This window comes from Protopterus annectens, chromosome 6.part0 (assembly GCF_019279795.1).
Source record: "Protopterus annectens isolate FY-2018-M chromosome 6.part0, PAN1.0, whole genome shotgun sequence".
Taxonomy (NCBI): domain Eukaryota; kingdom Metazoa; phylum Chordata; order Ceratodontiformes; family Protopteridae; genus Protopterus; species Protopterus annectens.
The window spans coordinates 1,717,841,456-1,717,862,745 of record NC_056737.1 but is presented as its reverse complement, the minus strand read 5'-3'; the positions used below and the strand labels follow the sequence as shown (position 1 = coordinate 1,717,862,745).

General features: G+C 44.0%; 1 protein-coding gene across 2 annotated transcripts in view; it reads right to left on the bottom strand.

Moving 5' to 3' along the window:
- ALS2 (alsin Rho guanine nucleotide exchange factor ALS2) overlaps positions 1-21,290 on the bottom strand; it is a 2,167,716-nt gene that overhangs the window by 1,657,425 nt on the left and 489,001 nt on the right. For both annotated transcript variants that reach the window (XM_044075110.1, XM_044075111.1), the window contains exon 7: positions 2,033-2,129. In XM_044075110.1, the coding sequence (XP_043931045.1) occupies positions 2,033-2,129 (97 nt within the window). The remainder of the gene's footprint in view (positions 1-2,032; positions 2,130-21,290) is intronic.

Here is a 21,290-nt window from a genome sequence, read left to right as displayed (position 1 = left end):
TTAAAAATAAAAAAAAAAATCATAATTTCCATAACCCCTAAATCGAGCAAACTTTGATGTCTACCTGCCTACAACACATACAGGTACCATTCTTTTTTTACATGTTACTATAAGTAATCTTTTCAAAATGAAATGAGATATTACTTGGCACATTCCTCCCTTCCCCTTACCGTTAACAAAAAAATAAAAAAATCATAATTCCATAAAGCATAAGTCCAAAACAAACCTTGATATCTGCACATGTGTCAAACATCAGTCTTTTTGCATGGAACATATGAAAATGAGTCCCCCCCTACGACACTTTTAGTACTTTCCTACTAAGCTGAAAAAAAGTAAAATAAAATATTAACATATAACTAAACTCAAACTCAACAAAATGACTTTACAAATCAAAAATTAAGGAAAATATTTTACCACAAATAGTCTAAAATAAAAAACACAATAATAACACATTTGACATAGGGTGTAGTTATTGCATAAAATAAAAAAAGAAAAATAACTACTAAATCTATAATCATCTCGACCAAAAAGTAAAAACAATGTAAAATATATATTTTCACACACACACCACATTTGTTATGTTTCTTGACATTGTACAAATGACAGAAAGAAAGTGGTGGTGGTGGGGGTGAAAACACCGCAATCTTCAAGTAAATAAAAGCCAAATCTGACTTTGTCATCATTCATCAATGTTTGTACTTATGTGAATAACTCTGGCTGCTGCTGACAGCTGCTGAAGAGTTTGGTAATGAGTCAGTGATATTTTGTAGCTGCAGTTATTTGTTATGTGCTAATGACTAATGATTTCATTTCTCAAGTACATGCTATGCAGAAGCAGGTGCTGCTCCACAGAACCTGTTGAATAGGTTTGAATAGGCAATAGTTAACAACAACACATGATATATATTCATTATATATCCATATAATTTTAATTTGGTTTTTAGTTATATTGGTTCCCCCCCCCCATCCCCATGCCAAGTTATACCACCCCTTCTCTCCTTCCTTAGCTTTAACTGCTACCTATGAGAGGACTTGAGGACTGAAACTGGAAGTTAGACACCACCATAAAAAATGGAAATGTATTTTATGTATATGTATGGAGACTATGTCCAGACCTGGTAAAATTGTATTTGTTGTGTTGGTTGGAATCCCACATCAACTGCTGCTGAATAGAAGTAATGCAAACCAGGGCTAGTAATGGCTACTATAACGAGTATGTCCTTCCAATCATTTCTTTGCTGTCATCACATAACTCAATGCCAAAAAGCAAAAACTATTCTGCTCTACCTCTACAGTTGAATTACAGATCATTGTTATTTAATTAAAACTTTACTTTTCCTTTTTTAGTAACACAACACTAACAGACATTTGTACAACAAACAAAGTAATCTCACAATGAGAATGAGAACAGGTGCATTATAACTTCTAGGCTTTTTGAGTGTCTCATTATCGATGTAATTACAGTGCAGGAGTACTTTTTCAACTTCCATTTTTTTTTCAGCTTAGCTTAAATTGACTAAAATATGACTGTATAGTTTGTAGGAAGGCACTCGGTAGGCACGTTGTATAACTCCTAACTCGCGTCTCGCCCAGAGAGCCGACTTGACCACTAAGGCGCCATGAGACGGTACTTGGATAAACAATGAATAAATAAACCAGACATTATCAGTACCAGGTCACAGTCTTTCCATTGAGAACTTTAACAGCAGCACTTTCATTTCTACAACTTTCTCTTGTATCCCAACAAATTAAAGATTAAATACCTACAATTGCTTCTGGAATTCTAAAAAAGTTTTAGGAAACATATTACCAACTTACATGCTGTTTTTTTATATTACAGAAGCTGATGCTCACCTTTGGAAGTGGGTACTTGTAGGTTTTATTTTGCCTGTCCAGAAACCTCAGTACGTGTGTCAGCCTACACTGAATACCACATACTAACAGCGCAATGCAGTCTGCAAGCAATGACAGTCATGACTACATCCTCCTGATATATTCTGATACACAATATAAAATGAAGAACCTCTAGTACCTGGGATTTAGCAGTCATGGCCAGGGAATGATTAGCTCCAGCAGTCACCTGTATTACCTCTTTATTGTTCAGACTCTTAATGCAGAGTGGTTGTAGCCTGTAAAAAATAAATAAATAAATGAAAAATAATATTCACAAAATACAGCAGTTGGATAAAAAAAAGTAGGACTGCAACATGGGAAAATTACATTAAAATTATGAGATTTTGACACTTGGAGGTAAGAGACCAACTCTATTTATCACATATTCCCACCAAACACACATTTTCACTTACTTAAAAAAAATAATTAAATATATATACAACAAACAGTTCGATATACTATTACTACTATAAAAAGCCTACAATTAACACTGAGACACAGAAACTGCCTTTCCAGTGTGAATATATATCATTTGCCATACGATGCCAGCTACAGACATTACATGATGCATTAAATCAGCCGCATTACTTGAAATTTAGAACAGGAAGCTACAGTGTACTTAATGTCACTGCTGACTTTGTGCAAAGTACAAAACTACCAACATAAATATACTTGACAATCCTTTCAAATTTCTGCTGAGACATTTGAACTGCTAACTTTGTGAAAAGCAAGAACTACCAGCATAAATGTAATTGTCAATCCTTTCTTTCAGATATTTGCTGAGCCACTGGATTTTGATTTTTTTCCAAAGGAAAGAAATACAATTGTCAAAAAAATTAGACTAGAAGAGTAGAAAATCTTTCTCCATCAGCTAAAGTTCTACTCCTTTGTAAGAGGAAGAATATCATCTATTACCAAGGGCAAACTTTTATTTGAAAATGATGATGCTGGACCTACAAGCCAGTCCCAACGGTTCACCAATCACAACACTTAGCAGAATAAGCAAAACACACAATTACTGGGATGAAAACTTTGTTCCATTTCTCAGTTCAGGAATAACAAAGAACAAATATGCTCTACTAACCGAAGGAAGGCTACATTACAATGGAAACTCACTGCTCAGAAATGCTGTAGTCAGCATATCAATCCATTTACTTCTGTGGAAGATCTATCTGCAAATTAACTCTGCTTTGACAGTGTTAAAACATAAAAAGAAAAACTAAAGCAGCACACTGCCAGTTTCATTTTCCTTTAAATGGCTAGATGCATTTGATAAAATCACTACTGCTTTAAGTGCAGAAGGAAGTATTTCAAGAAGTAATGCAGTACAATTCAGCCAGGAACAAGCGACAAGGATAATACTCCATAAGGTACTATGGTTTCGTTAATCATAAGCTGGTATCACTTTAAAAAAAAATTCAGTCTCTGTGTATTTGGCATGCAATTCTCAAATACAATATGGACTCATTTCAGCAAATTCTATACTTAGACTATGTGCCAAACAAAGGTCAGTTAAGTGGACATAGCTGCAAAGGAAGGTCACGTACACATCAGTCATTATAACCTACCTCAGGAGGAAAGTAGTGAACCTTTTGTACAGTTCCAAAATTCTGGCTACACCACTGCAGCGTAAGAATTTAATTAGTCATACTGCATTCAAGACCATCATGAAAACCAGGTACCTAGTACACAATTACCTATATCTAAGTGCACACTCAGAAACCTACATTTTAAATACCTCAAAAACTGTGTATGCACAACACAGAAATTAAAGTGGATGATCAAATGATCATGGCTGCAGCAGCTTGAACTACATAGGTTATATCCTGCTAAGCATACAACAGTTAGCCAGCTTTCAAAGCTTCAGGGCCTGTTAGGCCGCTTGAGCCAAGTGAACTAAAAGACTGGTTTGGGTGTCAAACCCTTCAGAGCTTTCATGCTAAATGTGACAGGGGGCTAAGCCCCAATAGGACACTGCTAGAACAAAAAAAAAAAAAAAAAAAGTCCACACTTGGGCATAAAAAACACACTCCACAAAACACAGGGGAATGGATGAAGGAAGTGGCTACTGCAACACCGATCATTCGAACATATACTGTTATGGTAAGTTTACTTACACAGTTGTACTACGTTCATCATACTGATCACTGCTACAATAGCCAAAGCTACATGGGAAGACTCCCAAAGTTTGGAACATCTGGAAGGCTGAAGGTGAAAGGTCCAAGAGTCTTAGGAAAACCTGACCTTCACCTGGAAAAGAAATCTAGCTTGTAATTCTTTTTCAAATCTACAGGGGACAAAGTTGTTTGCCCTGTAACACTTCTTCAGCCCAACCTTTCACAAGAAGCCACAGATGAAGCCAAGGCCCTGGTAATATGGGCCTTGACCCTGCCTGGAATAGTTCTCTTGTGGTGAGAAAGTACAGTTGTGTACACTTACCATTTCGAGTGTATTCACTGTTGCAGTCATCACATTTAGGTTACCCCTGCCAGGGAAGCCCTCGGCCAGCCCGAATACCAGAGACTTAGTATTTCTGCATCAATTGCTGTCACTTGAGGACTGACGTCAGGTCGTCAGTAGTATAAAGTAAGGCAGCCAATGTCATTACATCAGTTTTTCTTGCCCTAACCTGTCAGGACTCCACATGGAGAAGGCCAGGCTCTGGTGGAAGAACCCCACCAGTGGAAAATAAATACCAATATGTCCCTTGTAAGGAAAGGAGAACAATAAGGAAGAATGGTAATAAAAAGAGAAAGAGAAGAAAGGGGGATGGAGGGAGGGAACCAGGACTGCAACAGTGAATACACTCGAACATCTACATTTTTGGTAAGTGTACACAACTGTACTATGTTCTCGCGTTTCACTGTTGCGATCATCACATTTGGGTTGATTCCCAAAGCTGAGGAAATGGGTGGAGACAGTCAAGGAAACAGGGACTGGCTAGGATGTCCTGCAAGACTGCAGAGGCAAACCCTACCTTGGATTTGGAGGAGAGAGGCAGGTGGTAATGCTTGGTAAAAGTGTGAACAGATGAATAGGTGGCAGCCTCCAGGATGTCCCTGGTGGGGACTCCTCTGAGGAAAGCTGCAGAAGTGGAGGCTGCTCTGGTGGAGTGTGCCCTGTCCCCCTTGGGGAGAACCTTTCCATACTGATTGTTGCAGAAGTGGAGGCTGCTCTGGTGAAGTGCGTCCTTCCCCACTTGGGGGGAGGCTTTCCATGCTGTTTGTAGCAGAAATTGATGCAGTGTGCTAACCATTTGGAAATTGCTTGTTTGGAGATGGCTTTGCCTCCTGCCCTTGTAGCAAAGCTAACCAGGAATTGATCAGACTTTCTGAAGAATTTAGTCCTGTTCAGATAGAATCTGAGCCGTCTGTGCACATCTAGAGAGTGAATAATCATTTCCCCCTTGTTCTGGGAATTAGGAAAAAAGGTGGGCAAATGAATGGATTGGTTGAGAGCCACACAGGACACCACCTTGGGCATGAAGGATGGGTTAGTTCTGCAGGATACCCTGTCTGCATGGAAGATGATAAAGGGTTCCACAGCCATGAATGCTTGCAGCTCAGAGACTCTTCTGGATGAAGTGATGACCAGAAGGAATGCTGTCTTTCAGGAGAGAAATTTTAGCTCTGCAGAAGAAGCTGGTTCGAAAGAGGGCAGAGTGAGCTTTTCCAATACAAAGTTAAGGTCCCAAGCTGGTGTTGGTGCCCTTCTGGGGGGCCTCAAGTTGCTAGCCCCTCTTAGGAACTGTTTGATCAAAGGTTGCGAGAAAAGGGGCTGCTCAGTGTGAAAATGTGTGAAAATGAGCAGAAATAGCAGAGGCATGAATTTTTATAGAGGAGAAAGACAGGCCACTGTGTAGTAGGTCAGCTAAGTAATCCAGGATGAGGGGGAGGGAGGGCTGTGCTGTATTGGCTTCCCTTGGCCTGGATCCAGGTACAGAACCTTTTCCATTTATCAGCATAAGACTTTCTGGTGCTAGGGCATCTGGCCTCACAGATAACATCCAGAACCTGTTTACTGAGGTTGGCAGATTGGTTCGGAGTTAGGGAATAAGCCAAGCTGACAAATTGAGTGTCTGCAATTGGGGATGCATGAAATCCCCTTCCCTCTGGGTCAAGAGGTTTGGAATCCGAGGAAGATGCCATGGAGGCAGCGGGGACAGGCTGTGCAGCAAGGGGTACCAGTATTGCCAGGGTCAGTCTGGAGCTATAAGAAAGGTCTTGGTTTTTCCTCCCTTATTTTGAGCAGTACCCTGGGGATGAGAGGTAGTGGAGGAAAGGCATAAACTGATAGATTGAGCAAGGGGAAGGGCAGGACATCCACTTTCCAAGCCATGCAGTGATGCTTCCTGGTGCAGAATTTGCTGAGCTGATGGTTGGTGTGGGAGGCAAAGAGGTTGACCTTTGGGGTTCCCTAATTCTGAGTTATTGGGGGTTAAGGTACCTCTGCTGAGTTGCCACTCGTGTGGGTCCGGAAGATTTCTGCTTAACTGGTCTGCCACAGAGTTAAGAGAGCCTGGTAGGAATTGTACTAACAGGTGTAGTTGCATGGCAAAGGCTGTGTGGCACAGGGTCGTGGCCAGCCTGCATAGAGGGTAGGAGTGCGTCCCCCCCTGCTTGTTGATGTACCACATCACAGTTGTGTTGTCTGTTTTGATCAGGAGAGCCCCTGGAGAGAGAAGGGGCTTGAAAGCTATCAAGGCATGGTGCACAGCCATCATCTCTTTTTGATGGATGTGCAGAGGGGATTGCTGTGGGCTTCATTGGCCCTGTATACACCTGCTGTCCAGGTGTGCACCCCAAGCATAGTCTGATGCATCAGTGGTGAGGGTCTGGGGCAGAGGTGGTGGGGAGAAAAGCAGTCCCTTGTTGAGGGAGCATGCTGTTGCCCACCAAAGAAAATATTTTCTGAGGTAAGGAATTATAGGTAGAAGAGTTTCCAGGTCTTGAGAGTGTTGATGCCAAAGGCTCTTTGGATACCACTGAAGTTTCCTCATAAGCAGTCTGGCATATGGAATGAGTAGTATGCAAGATGCCATGAACCCTAGAGCTTGCAGGATCTTCCTTGCAGTTAGATGGGGCCTGGTGGCTAGTTGAGAGAAATAGGTTCTCAGGAAAATTTCTTTCTCTGGTGTAAGGTACGCCATACTGGGATGCTGTGTCCAGACTTGCTCCCAGGAACATTATCCTTTGGGTAGGCACCTGCTTGGATTTCATTTCACTGATTGTGTACCCTAGAGAGGTTAGGAGGGTCTTTACAAAGGCCAAGTGCTTGAGCAGCTTTTCCTGGCTGGCTACCTGAATAAGGCAGTCGTCTAAGTATGGGAAAGTCTGAATATTTCTTTGTCTGCAAAAGTCAACGGCCAGAGTCGGACATTTTGTGAAAACTCTGGGAGCAGCAGATAAGCCAAAGGGAAGCGCAGAGAACTGAAAGTGTTGAGATCCTGCCCTGAAGCAGAGATATTACCTGCATGATTCCCTGATAGGAATGTGGCGGTAGGACTCTTTTAGATCTAGGGTGGCTAGCCAAGTGCCCTTGGACAGCATGGGTAGCAGCTGCTGAAGGGTGAGCATTTTAAATTTTGGGATCACCAGGAAGGTGTTTAGAATGGATAGATAGAGGATGGGGCACCATGTGCCTTCTTTTCTGGGTACCAGAAATAGTCTGGAGTAGAAACCTTGGCCTATCTGTTCTGCAGGAAGTTGCTCTACTCCCCTCATAGAGAGCAGGAAAAGGATTTGCTTTTGAGCCTCTGCTCACTGATTTTGTGGTAGATCTGGGAACCCTTTTGGGGTTGGAAGGGTGTGGAAGGAAAACTTGTATCCCTGAAACACAATGTGCAGAACCCAGTGGTCCTTGGTAATGGTGGCCCAGGTGGTTGAGTGAAAGGAGAGTTTTCCTCCTAGGGGTAGGTGAAGGTGGGCAGAGGGAGGGGGTGAGAGTCATTGTGAGTTCTTACCATAAGGGGGTGGCTTAGAACTCCCTGGTTTTGAAGTCGAGGTAGTATACACTGCTTAGATCTCTCCATTCCCTGTGGCTGCTGTCTGGGGGGGGGGTCTGTTTCCACAGGGCCCTAGGCTGGACTGGTTTACTGGGAGCAGGAAAGGACCAGTGTTTGGAGGGACAATGCCTGTTGAACCTAGGGGGTGGACCTGCAAGAAATCCTTAACTGTTTGCATAGATTTTGCTTTTTCTTCCCTCTTTTTTAAGACCTCTTTTGCCTTAGTGCCAAATAAGTTATCTTTGTGCAAGGGGGCATCCAACAATTTAGATTTGACATGGTCTGGCAGGGGCTGTTCCTTAATGCATGTCTTCTAATGACAGATCCAGTGACTGCTGCCCTGCAAGAAGCTTCTAGGGTGTCAAAATCACAGTGCAAGGTGTGTTTAGTTACTTGACTTGCAGAACGCATTAACTCTTGTAAATCTTTAGATTCTGCCCAATCAGGAAAGAAGGCATATTTTGTTTAAGGAGTTCCAAGGTATGTTGCTGAATTTTTTTCATATGGAACTGACAATTTAGTGCCCTGATAGCAAGAGTAGCTGAGGTCTATAGTTTTTTACCCCATCTGTCCAATGCTTGGGAATCCCTGTCTGAGGGGGTGAGATTTTTAGCAGAGGTTTTTTTAATACCTTTTGGCCCTTGAGAAATGACCTCAGGGTCAGCTGTAGGATTTTTAAAAAGGTATTTGTGTGAGTCAGGGACTCTAATACCGGGTTGGTTTTCTGGGAGCTGCAAGAAGGGCATCAGGAGTCAAGCTGGATTTGAGAAAAACATCCTCCACAACATCCAGGACTGGGAGGATGGCCAAGGATCTGTTTTGTGGAAGATGCAAGAATTCCCCAAGTTTCTTTTTAGACTGAGGGTAGTCCTGACTCTCCCATTGGAAATGCTCCCTTAAAGTAAGCAGGGTTTCCCCAAAGGAAAAATCCTCTGGGGGAGAGGCTGGAGGAATGGAATACTCTGCATCAGAATCCTCGTAAGTGGAGACAGGTTGCATGTCTTCATATTCAAATTCATCTGACTCTTGTTTAGACAAAACTACACTGAACAGATCTCTTTTCCTTTTGGAGGGGGTAGCATAGCTTCCCCTGATCAGCATGATAAGGTCTTCCACCATTTTAAGCATTTGAGACTGAGGCAAGGTAGCAGGCAACTGAGAGTGGGTTGTCGGTTAGTTGGGTGTGGTTCATACCCTGGGCCTAAGAAACTTGGTCTTTTTGAAAGAACGTTAGTCATGAAAGAAGACATTGGTTTGTGTCGAGATTCGGTAGTGCGAAGGACTTCCTCGGAAGCCGGTGCCTGCTCAACGGCTCTGGACTCATCCAACTTACAGACGACTGCAAAATCCTTAGAAAAAAAAAAGGGTCTCGGCAGCAGCCGGCGAATCAACAGAAGCGGGCATCAGGGGCTGCAAAAGCGCCTCACTGAGTACTGGAGAACTGACGACCAGCTTAACGGAAGCGTCATCTGTAGGTTTGGACCTGTGTGGTCCGTCTCTGTCTTTATCTTTATGTTTTTTTGGAAGATCTGCTGTCAGATGGCTTACCAAAGCCATATCAGAATTCAAGGACTGTAAGCGAAAATATCTGGCTACAATAAGAGCCCGGCAATGGATAGTTCTGGCATTGAACAAAGCACAGAAGTGACAACAGGGGACGTCGTGGTCTGGGCCTAAACAAGTGACACAGTAAGAGTGGAAGCCTCGGTGTGTTATTTGCTTTCCACAGGCGAGACAATTATTAACTTTTTCTGACATCGGTTAGTGCAAGAAAAAAGAATCCCCAACGGGGTACTTAGCTTTAGAAGTCTTCAACTTCAATTCGGTAGATGAAAACTCAGGTAGTGGCCAACCGGCACTCATGTGAACTGCTTCTGCTTCGGGCTTCACAGCAAGAAAGACTGATGTAATGACTTCAGCTGCCTTACTACTGATGACCTGACGTCAGTCCTCAAGCGACAGCAACTGATGCAGAAATACTAAGTCTCTGGTATTCGAGCCAGCTGAGGGCTATCCTGGCAGGATAACCCAAATGTGATGACTGCAACAGTGAAACATGAAGAAGGTACAGTTGTGTACATTTACCGTAAATGTAGATGTTAGAGTGTATTCACAGTTGCAGTTGTCACACTTGAGTTATCTGCCTGCAGGTAGCCCTCAGTCGGCCCGAATACCAGAGCCTTGGGATTTCTGTGTCGGATGCTGTCGCCTCTTCCATGCCGTCAGCTAGTCAGGGGTATAAAACATGCAGCCGATGCCATTACATCAGTTTTTCTTGTCCCAGATGTCAGGAGCCCCCAAAATAGGAAGAAATTACATGGTGTGGAACAGCTCCAGTAAAAAGTAAATACCACTGCCATAAGATATGGCCAAAAAGAGGATAGGCAGAAAGTATAGAAAAGTCAGGGGGCTGGAGAGAGGGTAACCAGGACTGCAACAGTGAATACACTCGAACATCTACATTTATGGTAAAAGTGTAAACAGCTGTACTATGTTCTTCATGTTTCACTGTTGCAGTCATCACACTTGGGTTGATTCCAAAAGCTGAGCAAGGGTGGAGGCAGACAAGAAGTATTAGGGCTGGCTAGCAGGCCTTGTAAGACTGCTATGGCAAATCCAGCTCTGGATTTAGAAAAAAGATAAGTAAGTGGTAATGCTTGGTGAATGTGTGTACAGAACTCCAGGTTGCAGCTTCCAGGATGTCCCTGGTAGGGACTCCCCTGAGAAATGCTGTACAGATTGAGGTAGCCCTAGTGGAATGAGTTCTGATCCCTTGTGGGGTAGGTTTTCCATGATGTTTGTAGCAGAAATGGATGCAGTGTGCTATCCATTTGGAAATTGTTTGCTTTGAAATGGCCTTGCCCTCTGCCCCTGTAGCAAAGCTGACTAGCAGCTGGTCAGATTTTCTGAAAGGTTTAGTCCTGTCAAGGTAGAACCTGAGCTGTCTGTGCACATCTAAGGAGTGCAGGATCCTTTCCCCTTTATTCTGAGGATTAGGGAAAAAGGTTGGTAAACGGATGGATTGGTTTAAAGCCACACTGGATACCACCTTGGGCATAAATGATGGGTTAGTCCTGAGGGAAACCCTGTCAGCAAGGAAAATAATGAAGGGTTCCACAGCCATTAGTGCCTGTAACTCAGACACTCTTCTTGCTGAAGTGATGGCTAGAAGTAAGGCTGTTTTTCAAGAGAGGAATTTTAATTCTGGTGCAGCAGCAGGCTCAAAAGGGGGAAGCGTGAGCTTCTCTAGTACAAAGTTAAGGTCCCAGGCAGGGGTGAGAGCTCTCCTCGGGGGCCGTAAAGTGTTAGCTCCTCTCAAGAAATGTTTGATGAGAGGGTGAGAAATGACAGGTGGCTCAGTATTGTAATGAGCTGAGATGGCAGAGGCATGAATCTTAACTGATGAGAAGGATAGGCCTTTGTGGAGCAGCTCTGCTAGGTAAGGGTAATCTAAAATTTGAGGTAAGGTGGGCACGGCTGTGTCCTTTCCTTGAGACTGGCTCCAAGAACAATATATTTTCCACTTTTCTGAATAGGATTTCCTAGTACTAGGCCTTCTGGCCTCAAGGATGACATCCAGCACCTGTTTGCTGAGGGTTGATGGTGGTATATTCAGGGGATAAGCCAGGCTGCAAGGTTCAGAGTTTGCAGCTGTGGATACAAAATCTGTCCCTCCTGCTGGGACAGCAGGGAGGGGGTCTGATGTAGGTGCCAGTCTGGGTCAATAAGGATTGTCCCTGGTCTGTCCTGTCTGATCTTGAGTAGTACTTTTGAGAGGAGGGATAGAGGGGGAAAGGCATACATTGAGAGGTTTTCCATGTAAAGGATAGGACATCCACTTTCCACGCTTGGCTGTGAGGATTTCTGGTGCAAAATTTGCTCAACTGATGGTTTTGGGGGAGGCAAAGAAGTCCACCTCTGGTGTCCCCCACCTGTGGATTACAAGTTTGAATGAGTTGAGTTCCAGTTTCCACTCTTGTGGGTCCAGTAGATTTCTGCTCAAGTCATCTGCCAATGAATTTTGTCTGCCTGGCAGGAACTGAGCTTGCAGGTGCACTTGGTTGCTCAAGGCTGTGTTCTACAGGGCCATGGCTAACCTGCAGAGTGGGTAAGAATGAGTTCCCCCTGCTTGTTTATGTACCACATAACTGTGGTGTTATCTGTCTTTATCAGTTGTTGTCCTGGAAGGATACGGTATTTGAAGGCTGTCAGAGCATTGTGTACAGCTAACATTTCTTTATGATTGATATGCAGGCAAATTTGTCCTGGGCCCCATTTACCTTGAATGCATTTGCCTGCCATGTGAGCCCCCCCATGTATAGTCTGATGCATCTGTTGTCAGGGTTTGGGTGGAGAGGGGTTGAGTGAAAGGAAGTCCCTTGTTCTGGGTGCATGCCTCTGCCCACCAAAGGAACTTTGCCCTTAAGACAAGGAATGATAGGAATCAGTGTTTCCAGCTCCTGAGAATATTGTCACCAAAGACTTTTTAAGTACCACTGAAGTTTCCTCATATGCAGTCTTGCATATGGAATTAATAGAATGCATGAGGCCATGAATCCTAGGGCTTGCAGAATTTTTCTTGCAGATAGCTGGGTTTTGGTGGCTATTAGTTTGAAGTAGTTTGTCAAACAAACCTGCTTTTCTGGAGTGAGGAATGCCATCTGGGAAGTTGTGTTCAAGCTTGCTCCCAGGAATACAATCTTTCGGCTGGGCACCAGCTGTGATTTCTTTTCATTGATGGTGTACCCCAGAGAAGTTAGGAGTCTCTTTACAAATGCCAGGTGCTGAAGTAGCAATTCCTGACTGTCCGCCTGATCAGGCAATCATCCAACTATGGGTAAATTTGAATACTTCTCTGCCTGCTGTATGCAGTCGCAGGAGCCAGGCACTTTATGAATACACTGGGCGCAGTACATAAGCCAAAGGGAAGCGCAGAGAAAGTACAGTTGTTTACACTTACTATAAATGTAGATGTTGAGTGCATTCACTGCTGCAGTCATCACATTTGAGTTATCTGCTTACAGTAGCCCTCAGTCGGCCTGATTAACAAAGTCTCGAGTCCTGTGTAGGTTGCTGTCACTTCTTCCATGCTGTCAGGTCGTCAGGGGTATAAAACATGCAGCTGATGCCATTACATCAGTTTTTCTTGCCCCAGATGTCAGATGCCTCCCTAATGGGAAGCAATTAAATCTATAAATATGTAAGGTTATACCTCCAACAAAAAAGCAAATACACCAAAAAGCTTTTAAGCATAGTAAAGGAGAGTAGAGGTATAGCCAAAAGACGTAAGGGGGCTGGAGGGAGGGTAACCAGGACTGCAGCAGTGAATACACTCGAACATCTATATTTATGGTAAATGTACACAGCTGTACTATGTTCTCTATGTTTCGCTGTTGCAGTCATCACATTTGGGTAGATTCCCAAAGCTAAGGATGGGAGGAGGAATTTAGATAGAATTAGGACCAGCAATACGGCCCTGCAAGACTGCAGTGGCTAAGCCAGCTCTGGATTTAGAGAAAAATGGCAGATGGTAATGCTTGGTGAAAGTATGTACAGAACCCCAGGTAGCAGCTTCTAGGATGTCCCTGGTAGGGATGCCTCTGTGAAAGGCTGTAGAGGTAGATGCAGCCCTGGTAGAGTGGGGTCTGATCCCCTTTGGAATAGGTTTTCCATGGTGCTTATAGCAGAAATGAATGCAATGGCCTATCCATTTAGAAATAGTTTGCTTTGAGATAGCCCTCCCCTGCAAATGCCACCAGCAGTTGTTCAGATTTCCTTTGAAGTTTAGTCCTGTCCAAGTAGAATCTAAGGAGTGCAGTATCCGTTCCCCTTTGTTCTGTGGATTTGGAAAGAAGGTTGGCAGATGAATGGAGTGATTAAGGGCCACACTGGATACCACCTTGGGCATGAAAGAGGGATTGGTCCTGAGGGACACCCTGTCTGCATGAAAGATGATGAAAGGCTCCACTGCCATAAGGGCCTGTAATTCAGATATCCTTCTTGCTGTAGTGATTGCTAAAAGGAAAGCTGTTTTCCAAGAAAGGAATTTTAAATCTGCAATAGCAGCTGGCTCGAAAGGAGGAAGAGTGAGCTTCTCCAATACAAAGTTAAGGTCCCAGGCTGAAGTTGGAGTTCTCCTGGGTGGTCTTAAATTTTTGGCCCCTCTGAGGAACTGCTTGAGCAGTGGATGAAAGAAGAGGGGTGGCTCTGTATTATAATGAGCTGAAATGGCTGAGGCGTGAATTGTGATGGAGGAGAATGACAGGCCCTTGTGAAGCATCTCAGTTAAGTACTGTAAAATCTGAGGTAAATTGAGCACTGCTGTGCTCATCCCTTGAGATTGGTTCCAGGCACATAATCTTTTCCATTTTTCAGCATAAGATTTCCTAGTACTAGGCCTCCTTGACTCTAAGATGATATCAATCATTGGTTTACTGAGGGATGGTAAAGGAGAGATTAGGTAATTAACCAGGCTGCTAGGTTCAGTGTTTAAAGCTGAGGGTGCAGAATCTGGTTCTCCTGCTGAGACTACAGGGTAGGAGTCTGAGGCAGGTGCCATGGGGCCAACAGTGACAAACTGCGCAAGAGGGGGTAAACCAGTGTTGGTGTGGTCAATCTGGTGCAATCAAAATCGCCCTTGGCTTGTCTTGTTTGATCTTTAGCAGTACTTTGGAGAGCAGAGACAGAGGAGGAAAGGCATAAACTGATAGGTTTTTCCAGCTGAAGGACAGAGCATCCACTTTCCAGGCTTGTTTGTGGGGAGTCATTGTGCAAAATTTGTCCAACTGATGGTTCTGGGGGGAGGCAAACAGGTCTATATCTGGGCTCCCCCATTTGTTTTTCAACATGCTGAAAATCCTTGGTTCCAGTTTCCACTCGTGTGGGTCCATGAGGTTTCTGCTTAGTCCATCTGCCAGTGTATTTAGTTTTCCTGGTGGGAAATGAGCTTGTAGATGTACTTGGTAGCTCAAGGCTGTGTTCCACAATGCCTTTTGTCCTCTTTCCTGGGGACCAAAAATATTATGGAATAAAACCTCTTCTCCCCTGAGTCAAAAGATCCGAAAGCACCTCTGTAACAAAGTCCAACTGGTCTTGAGGTGGCTGAGGATTGTCCATGAAAGGGGGAAGAGATTTCCAAACCATGAAATATCCTTTGCGAATGATGGAAAGGACCCATGAATCCTGGGTTATGCTTAACCAAACAGCAAGAGACACAGAAAGATGATGGGAAAGAGGAATGTATCTTGGAAGAACCAAGTAGTCAGACAGCACCTGGTTTATCAGGAAAGGAAGGCTTCTGAACAGGAGGGGTCTGGGTAGACTTAGCATGTGGAGCCCCTCCTACCACTCTTCTTACCTTTAAGAGGAGGACAAGACTGTCTTCTAACAAAAGTCGGTTTATTGGGATAGTTTCTCTGAAACTTAGACACGGAGAAAAAAAAACATGTTTCAAGTCCTGTAAGTCCTTGCCTTTTTCCTGCTGGGACTTGAACAAACTGGCAGCAGCAGCACCAAACAAAAATTTGCTGTCCAGAGGAGCATCCATCAACTTAGCCTTAATATCAACAATCAGAGGATGAAGCCATAGCCAAGACTACCTCAACATAGAGCCAAAAGCAACAGCCCCAGAAGAAGCATCTGCTACAACATAACTTCATTTAATGGAATGGCGAGCTACCTATGAAGTCCCTAACATAGACAGGGCATAAGTCTTTCCCCTCAGAATCAGGAAGCCCAGAAATACCCTGGCAAGGCTCAGAAAGAAGATCTAAAATATATCTGGTCATACAAGTCTGAAAATTAACAGCCTGAAGGGCTAGGGTAGCTGAAGTATAAAGCTTTTTATCCAGCCTTTCCATAGTCCTGATGTCCTTATCAAAAGGAAGAAGCTTGGCAGAAGGCAGTAATTTAGAAGGCTAGTGGGACGCTACAGAGACCACCAAAGAGTCAGCAGATGGACACTTATAAAGGAATTTGCAGTGATCAGGCACTTTATAAAACCAAATGAGATTTTTAGGAGCGGGGGGGGGGGGGCTGTGATGCAGAAAAGGAATCCAATAAAGCAGTCAAAACAGGAGGAACAGAACAAGGTCTAGGAGACTCCATTTGAAGGAGCTCATAATACCTTATTTGAACTTTAGACACTTGGGCACAATCCCATTTAAAGAATTACATCATCCTGGAAATAGTAACCCCAAAGGAAATCTCCTCAAAAGGAGATTCAGGACTAGTAGACTCCTCTTCATCAGAGCTATAATCCAAAGGAGAAGGAAAGTACAGTTGTGTACACTTACCATAAATGTGTTGCCATGGCCAGTCTGGTTCAATTAAAATCATCCTTGGCTTGTCCTGTTTGATCTTTAGTAGTACCTTGGAGAGCAGAGACAGAGGAGGAAAGGCATAAATTGATAGGTTTTTCCAGCTGAAGGATAGAGCATCCACTTTCCAAGCCAGCTTGTGGGGAATCCTTGTGCAAAATTTGTCCAATTGATGGTTCTGGGGGAGGCAAACAGGTCTATATCTGCCCCCCCACTTGCTTGTCAACATGTTGAAAATCCTTGGTTCTAGTCTCCACTTGTGTGGGTCCATGAGGTTTCTTAGTCCATCTGCCAGTATATTTAGTTTTCCTGGCAGGAAGTGAGCTTGTAGATTCACTTGGTAGCTCAAGGCAGTGCTCCACAATGCCATGGCTAGTCTGCAGAGGGGGGGGGTAAGAATGTGCACCCCCTGCTTGTTTATGTACCACATGACAGTGGTGGGGTCAGTCTTTATCATTATTTGCCATAGAAGAATGTGGTCCTTGAAGGCTGTCAGAGTATTCTGTACAGCTAACATTTCCTTTTGATTTATGTGCAGGTGCATTTGACTTGGGTTCCATTTGCCCTGAATGCACTTCCCTGCCAGGTGAGACCCCCCTATGCATAGTGTGATGCGTCTGTTAAGGTTTGGGTGGCAGGGGGTAGTGTGAATGGTAGTCCCTTGTTTTGGTGGCAGGCCTCTGCCCACCAAAGGAACTCTAGGCGTAGGCAAGGTATGATAGGAATCATTGCTTCTAGATCCTGTGAATGTTGACACCATAGGCTTTTGAGATGTCACTGTAGTTTCCTCATACGCAGCCTTGCATATGGAATTAAAAGAATGCAGGAGGCCATGAACCCCAATGCTTGCAGTATTTGCCTTGCAGATAGCTGGGTTTTTGTGGCCACTTGTTTGAAGTTAGATTGTCAAATGAATCCGTTTCCCTGGAGTAAGTAAAGCCATCTGGGAAGTTGTATTCAAGCTTGCTCCCAGGAATATAATTTGTTGACAGGGTACCAGGTGTGATTTCTTTTTGTTTATGGTGTACCCCAGACAAGTCAGCACCCTGTGAACAAAGGCCAGATAATTCAAAAGTATGTCCTGGCTTTCTGCCTGAATTGGACAATCGTCCAGGTATGGGTATATTTGAATATTTCTTTGCCTGCAAAATGCAATGACTAGAGCTAGGCACTTTGTGAATACCTGGGCGCAGTAGATAAGTCAAAGGGTAGTGCAGAGAACCGATAGTGAATGTAGCCTGCTTTGAAGCGTAGGTATCTTCTGCAAGACTCCCTGATAGGAATGTGCAGGTATGCTTCTTTTAAGTCTAGTGTTGCCAACCATGCATCTTTGCCTAGCATAAGGAAGCAGCTGGTGAAGAGGCAGCATTTCGAACTTTGGAATCACCAGAAAGGTGTTTACAGTAGAAAGGTCCAGGATAGGACGCCATGTATTGACTTTTTTGGGTACCAGGAAAAGTCTTGAATAGAAACCTTGTCCCTTTTCTTCTTCTGGTACCAACTGAATAGACTCATACTTAAGAGAGAGAGAACTTGATTTTGGGCCTCTGCCCACTGATTTTGGGGTAGATATGGCCACCCGCTTGCTGTTAGTAACGTGTGGAAGTGTACCCTTGGGACACTATATTTAAAACCCATTTGTCCTGGGTAATGAATTACCAGTTTTTTGGCCTGCAGATCAATCTTTCTACCTAAAGGAGCATTCAGTTGGGAAGTGCTTGGAAGTTTTAAAAGCAAGTCACTGAGACAGTTTTCCATAGGGGGGAGACTTACTACTCCATGATTTGGGTGCAGAAATCCCCCACTGCTTCTTTTTTAAAACTTAGAAGCTCTGATATCAGCCTAAACTCAATTATTGTAATCAGGGCTTCCTTCTTCATCAGTGTCTGAGGAACCCCCAGGACCTTCAGTTATAATCAACTGCAGTTCCCCCTGAATGACCGAAGCAGATGTCTGCAAGGCCTCTTAGGATGTGCAAGAAGCTGTATCCATACCTACTTCCGAACCAGTTAAGGCAGAGGAATCCAGACAAGAACCAGACTATCCTGCAAGCTTTTACCAGCCTCACAGAGGCAGTAAAGCCAGAGAATCTGACCTGACTTTTTTGACCGCCTTCCAAGACTGATGACCCTCGGACCAGGAAGTACCCTCCAGTGCATATTTCATTAAAACCTTTATACGTTGCTTCTCAAAATAGATCACTCGGGATGAAAGATGACTACATAAGGTCTTTGTAACAAAAGCCTGACAAACCATTCAAGATGTGTGGTCATGAGAAGTTCTTAAACAAAGTCAGCACTGCTTGTGACGACCTTTATGGGGAATCTGTCTCCCACACTGGCATTGTCCTTTCTGGATGACATGAAACCTCACAACACAAATGTAAATGGAGAGGATAAGCAAAAAAACCCCCAATGGAGCACTTACCTGAAAATGGCTTAGTAAACCAGCAAACTACTCAAGAGATCAGACCAACGATCTAAAGATGGCTTTCAGACTGACGGCAGAGACGTTCACAGGATGAAAAGTATACTTGTGTACACTTACCATAAATGTAGATGTTCGAGTGTATTCACTGTTGCAGTCATTACATTTAGGTAATCTACTGGCAGGTTGCCCTCAGTCAGCCTGATTAACAAAGTCTTGGGTCCTGCGTCGGATGCTGTCCCTTCTTCCACGAAGTCAGGTCGTCAGGGGTATAAAACATGCACCCAACGCCATTACATGTTTTTCTTGCCCCAGATGCCAGGTGCCCCCCCTAATGGGGAGCAAATAAACATAAAAACACAAAGGTATACCTCCAACAAAAAGTAAATACACCAAAAAGGCTTTTAAAAATAGTAAAGGAAAGTAGAGGTACAGCCAGAAAAAGTTAGTGAGCTGGAGGGACGGTAACCAGGTCTGCAACAGTGAATACACTTGAACATCTATATTTATGGTAAGTGTACACAACTGTACTATGTTCTTCATGTTTCATTGTTGCAGTCATTACATTTGGGTAGATTCCCAAAGCTATGGTTGGGAGGAGGAGTTTATACAGCATTAGGGCCAGATATAAGGCCCTGCAAGACAGCAGTGGCAAAGCCAGCTCTGGATTTAGAGAAAATTGATAAATGATAATGCTTGGTGAAAGTACGTACAGAGCTACAGGTAGCAGCTTCTAGGATGTCCCAGGTAGGAACACTTCTGAGAAAGGCTGCAGAAGTAGATGCAGCCCTGGTGGAGTGAGATCTGATCCCCTGGGGGATAGGTTTTCCATGGTGCTTATAGCAGAAATTAATGCAATTGCTTATCCATTTAGAAATGGCTTGTTTTGAAATAGCCTTCCCCTCTGCCCCCACAGTAAATGCTACCAGCAGTTGTTCAAATTTTCTTCGAGGTTTAGTCCTGTCCAAGTAGAATCTAAGTTGTCTGCGCACATCCAAGGAATGCAGAATCCGTTCCCCTTTGTTCTGTGGATTGGGAAAGAAGGTTGGCAAATGAATGGACTGATTAAAAGCCACACTGGATACCACCTTGGGCATGAAGGATGGATTGGTTCTGAGAGATACCCTGTCCGCATGAAAGATGATGAAAGGCTCCACTGCCATAAGGGCCTGTAATTCAGATATCCTTACAGCTGAAGTGACTGCTAAAAGGAAAGCTGTTTTCCAAGAAAGAAATGTTAAGTCTGCAGTAGCAGCTGACTCAAAAAAAGGTAGAGTGAGTTTCTCCAAAACAAGGTTAAGGTCCCAGGCAGGGGTTGGAGCTCTCCTGGGTGGTCTCAAGTTTTCTGCCCCTCTGAGATACTGCTTGAGCAGAGGATGAGAGAAGAGGGGAGGTTCTGTGTTATAATGAGCTGAAATAGCTGAGGCCTGAATTTTAATGGAAGAAAAAGACAGGCCCTTGTGAAGCATCTCAGTTAAGTATTGCAAAATCTGAGGTAAATTGGGTGCTGCTGTGCTGGTTCCAGGCACAGAATCTTTTCCATTTGTCAGCATAAGATTTTCTAGTACTAGGTCTCCTTGCCTCCAAGATAACATCCATCACATGTTTGCTGAGGGATGATAAGGGTGAATTTAAGTGATTAGCCAGGCTGCAAGGTTCAATGTTGGAAGCTGAGGGTGCACAATTTGGTTCTCCTGCTGAGATAGCAGGGAAGGGGTCTGAGGCAGGTGCCATGGAGATAACTGCAACACACTGCGCAGGAGGGGGTACCAGTGTTGGCGCGGCCAGTCTGGAGCATTCAAGATCATCCTTGGTTTGCCCTGTTTGACTTTTAGTAGAACTTTCGAGAGCAGAAGCAGTGGGGGGAAGGTGTAAACTGATAGGTTTTTCCAGCTGAAGGACACAGCATCCACTTTCCAGGCTTGTTTGTGGGGAGTCGTTGTGAAAAACTTGTCCAACTGGTAGTTCTGGGGGGAGGCAAACAGAACTATGTCTGGGCTCCCCCATTCGCTTGTCAACATGTTAAAAATCCTTGGTTCCAGTTTCCACTTCTGTGGGTCCATGAGGTTTTTGCTTAGCCCGTCTACCAGTGTATTCAATTTTCCTGGCAGGAATTGAGCTTGTAGGTGCACTTGGCAGCTCAAGGCTGTGTTCCACAATGCCATAGCTAGTCTGTAGAGGGGGTAGGAATGTGTACCCCCCAGCTTGTTTATGTACCACATAACTGTGGTGTTGTCCGTCTTTACCATTTGTTGTCCTGGAAGAATGTAGTCCTTGAAAGCTGTCAGAGCATTCTGTACAGCTAACATTTCTTTTTGACTGATATGTAGGTGCATTTGATTTGGGTTCCATTTGCCCTGAATGCACTTCCCTGTCAGGTGAGCCCCCCATGCATAGTCTGATGCATCTGTAGTTAGGTTTTGGGCTGCAGGGGGTAGTGTGAATGGTAGTCCCTTGTTTTGGTGGCAGGCCTCTGCCCACCATAGGAACTTCAGGTGTAGGCAAAGTATGAAAGGAATCATTGTTTCCAGGCTGTGAAAATGTTGACTCCATAGACTTTTTAGATACCACTGTAGTTTCCTCATACGCAGTCTTGCATATGGAATTAGAAGAATGCAGACAGCCATGAACCCCAAGGCTTGCAGCAT